The following is a 5,994-nucleotide window of genomic DNA, read 5'->3' as shown; positions in this document are numbered from 1 at the left end:
AAGCATTCCTACGGTATCCGGGAGTTGCACAATCTCATGGTCTAAGGAAATGATACTTGACATTAGAAAAGCTCTTAGGAAACGAACTACACGATCTTGTGCTAGGCTTAGGATTGGGTCTTGTCCATCACATCATTCTCCTAATGATGTGATCCCGTTATCAACGACATCCAATGTCCATGGTCAGGAAACCGTAACCATCTATTGATCAACGAGCTAGTCAACTAGAGGCTTACTAGGGACATGGTGTTGTCTATGTATCCACACATGTATCTGAGTTTCCTATCAATACAATTTTAGCATGGATAATAAACGATTATCATGAACAAGGAAATATAATAATAACCAATTTATTATTGCCTCTAGGGCATATTTCCAACAATTACCTCGTTTCAGGCCACCATATTGGTCACCGGAATTAATGTGTCAGCAACCAGGCTGAAGGGGTGAGTCAGCTTGAGAGACGAAGTCGGGTTGCTGTAGGAGAGCACCAGAGCTATATCTTGCCTACAAGGCAGATACAGGCTAGCTCTCACCTTTAGCAATGCCGCAAGTGGGCTCGGCCATCGAACGGGTTTCACTCTCAGGGTTGTGGTTGTACGCAAGCTCTCCTTAGTCGCTCGTCTGTCGTAGGTTGATTTTTCTTCTTCTTGTTGTCTACTAGCCTTGACTGGCCCATTTTTTTATGTTTTCAGTTTTCTTTCATTTTCTTTTTGACTTTCAGTTTTTCTTTTCGTTTTTTCATTTATTTTTCGTTTTCGTTTTTATTTCTTCTACTGCTATTTCTGTTTTTCTATTTTTTTCCTTTTCTGTTATTCTCCTTTTGTTTTCTCCTTTTCTGGTCTGTTTACTTTTCTTCCTTTCTCACCTTTTGCTTTCTATTTTAAACTTCCCTAGTTTGTTTTTGATTGTATTTTTCCTTCTAATTTTGGCATTATTAATTTTTACCATTTTTCAAAACCCATCTTGACATTTTGTAGATACATGTTGAACATTTTTTAAACATTTGTTAAACATTTCCCAGAAACACGTCCAATATTTCTCAAATACACGTTGAATATTTTTCGAACACATGTTAAATATTTTTGGTTACTCGTTGAATATTTTTTATATACACATTGAACATTTTTAAAGTACAAATTGATTATATTTTTTGACATATCTTAAACGTTTTTTAGATATAAATTGAACATGTGAAGTAAATATAATAATGGGATAAAGCTCAGTAATTCTAAGAGTTATATAGGTATGTTTGTAAGGGCCTATGATACTTAATATATGGCCTTAGGCTTTTCCTCAAGAAAATCTACTATGTGATGTAAATGAAAATGGAGGGAATATTTTATATGCCCGGTGGAGATGCAACGGGCAATCCCATATCTAGTAAGAGATTGTTTTGTCTTCATAAATATGATACGAAGACTTGAGAGAAGATTTAATTTAGTCAAGTCGATACTTTTATCGATCCCGATTTGTGATCCGAGAGAGCTGACTTTCATAGTTAAGATTACAATTTATGAAGGGAATATTTTATATGCCTGCGGTGAGCAATCCCAGATCTAGTTAGAGATTGTTTTGTCTTAATAAATACTCCCTCTGTTCCTTTACGTAAGGCCTATAATTTTTTGCATAATTTAGTCAAGTCGATACTTTTCTTGATCCCGATTTGTGTTCCGAGAGAGCTGACTTTTCATAGTTAAGATTATGATTTATGAAGGGAATACTTTATATGCGTGTGGTGAGCAATCCCAGATCTAGTTAGAGATTGTTTTGTCTTAATACATACTCCCTCTGTTCCTGCTTGTGGTGTATGGAACAACCTTATATGTTGGTCTCCCACACCATCCACTAGCAAGGTGGGACTAAACTTTCCACACCCTTTGTCATGCATGAATGTGTCATATGTGCCTCTATTATTTACCCTAGGAATTAGTAAATATAATAATGGGCTAAAGCTCAATAATTCCAACAGTTATATAGCTATGTTTGTAAGGACCTATGATACTTAATATATGCCCTGAGGCTTTTCGTCAAGAAAATCTTCTATGTCAAGTAAATCAAAATAGAGGGAATATTTTATATGCCCGATGGAGATGCAGCGAGGAATCCCAGATCTAGTTAGAGATTGTTTTGTCTTCATAAATATTATACAAACACTTGAGAGAAGATTTAATTTAGTCAAGTCGGTACTTTTTCCGATCCCGATTTGTGATCCGAGAGATCCGAATTTCATAGTAAAGGTTACAATTTATGAAGGAAATATTTTATATGCCTGCGGTGAGCAATCCCAGATCTAGTTAGAGATTGTTTTTTCTTAATAAATACTCCCTTCGTTCCTTTATGTAAGGTATATAATTTTTGGCATGGTGATCTAGTCACAGAATTATAGACAATTTCGAACGAAATTACCCTTGGCAAATTCATTGGTTAGTGGCAAGTAAGTCGATTAGTCCAGAAAAACAAAGAATACACGCAATTGAGAGAGGGATACTTTTCTTCTTTTGCACATGGAGAAATACACGCAATCATGAGAGAGATACTTTCCTTTTTTACTTAGAGGGCTAAAAATAGAATTAAGAGAAATTATAAGAAATACACCTTACATTATGAAATTTTATCGAAAACAAATACACGCTATATAACGAAACAGAGTTTGTATTATACAAAAACTTGAGAGAAGTTTTAATTTAGTCAAGTCGATCCTTTTCTTGATCCTGATTTGTGATCCGAGAGAGCTGACTTTCATTGTTAAGATTCTGATTTATTAAGGGAATATTTTACATGCCCGGTGGAGATGCGGCGAGCAATCCCAGATCTATTTAAGAGATTATTTTGTCTTAGTAAATATTATACAAAGACTTGAGAGGAGTTTTAATTTACTGAGGTCGATACCTACTTTTCTTGAACCCGATTTGTGATCGAGAGAGCTGACTTCCATAGTTAAGATTCCGATTTATAAAGGGAATATTTTATATGCTGAGTGAAGATGCGGCAAGCAATTCCAGATCTAGTTAGAGATTATTTTTTCTTAATAAATATTATACGAAGACTTGAGAGAAGTTTTAATTTAGTCAAGTCGATACTTTTCTTCATCCCGGTTTGTGATCCGAGAGAGCTGACTTTCATAGTTAAGATTCCGATTTATGAAGGGGAGCGGGGAGAGCAGCATGTGGATTATTGGTCTGTTGATGGTTCAGAGATCTTGATGCAATTTCTATTATATTTGAGGTGTTTTGTACTTCTGATGAACTTTTTCAATAGATTTGAATCTCCTTCGCACAAAAGAAAAAAAATCGAATTGGTGATCCGGGAGATCTGACTTTCATAGTTAAGATTGTTTTTTTAACACTCATAGTTAAGGTTGTTGAAATCTGAAGAATTATAAATGGACTGTACCAACAACTTACATTCACCTTATCCCTATTAGCACATATGATAGACTGAGCCGTCATTTCATCTTTAGATTTACGAAATAAATTCAGGAATAATGCGAGCACTATCCCTCTAACCAGCCAACCAAATGTTGGTTCGCATCATCCCATCTTGCTAATATGTACTAGTAGTTTGCCAAGCCTTAGGTACAACTCTCACTCATTATGCTGTTAAATCAAGTTATTAGCAGTAAGCACTAAGCACGCGCATATTGGAGTGCTAATGGCCAGCTTCGTCAACAAGCGCAATGATCAGAATGTCCGAGTCATGAGCCGGCGCCTCGTTTCGGCCTCCGACTCTTCCATCAAGGAATGTCTTAATAAGAGTAAATTGCAGGAAACCACCACTTTGAAGGCTAGGTTTGCAGAAAACACTACGATTTGTGATCGAGAGAGCTGACTTCCAAAGTTAAGATTCCAATTTATCAAGGGAATATATTTATATGCCCAGTGAAGATGCGGTGAGTAATTCCAGATCTAGATAGAGATAATTTTTCTCAATAAATGTTATACAAAGACTTGAGAGAGAAGTTTTAATTTAGTCAAGTCGATACTTTTCTTCATCTCGATTTGTAATCCGAGAGAGCTGACTTTCATAATTAAGATTCTGATTCATGAAGGGGAGTGGCGAGAGCGGCGTATGGATTATTGGTTGTTCGGTGGTCCAGACATCTTAATGTAATTTTTATTATGTTTAAGGTGTTTTATTTATACTTTTGATGAACTTTTTCAATAGATCTGAATCTCCTTCGAAAAATATTGGAGTTTACCAACCACTTGCTAATATGTAGTTTGCCAAGCCTTAATTAGGTACAACCCTGAGTCATTAGGCCCGTAAATCGAACTAGTAGCAGTAAGCACACGCATATTGGAGTGCTAATGGCCAGCTTCGTCAACCAGGGCCATGATCTGAATATCCGAGTCATGAGCCGGCGCCTCGTTTCGGCCTCCGACTCTTCCATCAAGGAGCACGTCCTTGGCGTGTCCAACATTGACCTTCTCCATGGCGCGTTCCCGGTGTCACTGGTGTGCATATACCCGAGACCTCCAGCCGGCGGCTTCCACTTCCACGCCGTCGTTGCCGCCTTCGAGTCCGGGTTGCCGTCGTTGCTCAACCACTATTTTGTCCATGCTGGGCGCATCGTGGCTAATCCCCGCACAGGCCTCCCCGAGATCCTTTGCAACAACCAAGGTGCGGAGCTCATCGTCGGCGTGGCCGACGTCGCTCTGGCGGACCTGGACTTCAGCAGCATGGACTTGTCCGTACGTAAGATCCCGCTGCCGTACGGCGGCGACGTCCCGCTGTCGGTGCAGCTGGTGTCGTTCGCGTGCGGCGGCTTCTCTGTGGCGTGGGGCCACAACCACCTGCTCGGCGACGGCCACGCGCTGCTCGGGCTCGTCGGCGGGTTGTCGGAGCTCGCGCGGACGGGCAGGCTCGCCCCGGGATCCCGGCCGGCCCATGACCGCTCCCTGTTTCGCCCGAGCTCCACGCCGTGGAGACCAAGGAGGAGCTCCCCACTCGCCGCGTTCAAGCCGTTGACCCCCGATCGCATGGTCAACGTCCTAACGAGCGAGGCGAGCTGCGTCCATCGCTTGTACTACCTCGAGGCGCAGGCCAATTCCCGGCTCCGAGGGATGGCGAGCCAGGACGGAGACGGCCGCCGTGCTACGCGGGTACAGGCGATGTCGGCGTACATGTGGAAGACCCTAGCCGCCGTGGTTGGGGCGGCTGACACGCGCTGCCGCATGGGCTGGTGGGTGGACGGGCGGCGTCGACTCACGGCGCCGGAGCACCGCGCCCTCGCGACGACCAGCTATGTGGGCAACGCGTCCATCTTCGTACTGGGAGAGGACGGCGTGGAGGAAATCCGGCGGAAGCCTCTGCCGGAGGTGGCGTCCATGGTGCGCGAACTGATCGATGCGCCGGGGTACGGCGACCGCTTCCAGGAGGTGGTTGACTGGGTGGAGCAGCACAAGTCCGGCGCCACCTACATGGACGCGTCCAACATCGGGCTGGGCTGCCCGACGGTGGCTGTGACGGCCATGACCTCGTTCCCCATGGACACGGACTTGGGCTTCGGCCACGCGGCAATGGCGATGACCACAACGCGCGGCAGGGGGCTATGCTCTGGGTTCGTACAGATGGCGGCTACGCCTCGAGGCGACGGGGCCTGGATCGTCAGTGCAAGCGTGTGGCCAAAGCTCGCCGCTGCTCTGGAGTCCGATGAGCTGCGCATTTTTGTGCCAATCACAGCCAAGCATCTTGGTCTGAAGCTCAACGAAGCAATTGTGAAGGAGAATGGTAGCCCGCGTAGCCGGTTCTAATGGGCGAGAGGGCGGCGAGGGCAGAGGGTGGTTTCGGGTGTTGGTGCTCAGAAGATGTGGTCTGGGTTCTCAATCAAGTGGCGATCTGTTGGGACATCTCCATCTAAAGCTGGGTTTGCGAGTCGTGATTCTCGTTGGATCATCTCGTTCCGGTGGGACGCATCTCCCTCTCCTTGAGAGGTGTTGTTGGGTGGCAACCAGACGGCCATTGCTCAGGGCAATCACGTTGCTTGGTTTG

At 43.8% G+C, this 5,994-nt stretch overlaps 1 protein-coding gene across 1 annotated transcript; it reads left to right on the top strand.

The window, feature by feature from the left end:
* The first annotated feature begins 4,310 nt into the window (after positions 1–4,310).
* Positions 4,311–5,756, top strand: LOC109733993 (coniferyl alcohol acyltransferase-like). The gene has a single exon (XM_020293205.3). The coding sequence runs from the start codon at positions 4,311–4,313 to the stop codon at positions 5,754–5,756; it is 1,446 nt and encodes a 481-aa protein (XP_020148794.1).
* Positions 5,757–5,994: the final 238 nt, after the last annotated feature.

This window comes from Aegilops tauschii, chromosome 7 (assembly GCF_002575655.3).
Source record: "Aegilops tauschii subsp. strangulata cultivar AL8/78 chromosome 7, Aet v6.0, whole genome shotgun sequence".
Taxonomy (NCBI): domain Eukaryota; kingdom Viridiplantae; phylum Streptophyta; class Magnoliopsida; order Poales; family Poaceae; genus Aegilops; species Aegilops tauschii.
The sequence above is the reverse complement of the archived record's forward strand: the minus strand, read 5'-3'. Positions and strand labels throughout refer to the sequence as shown.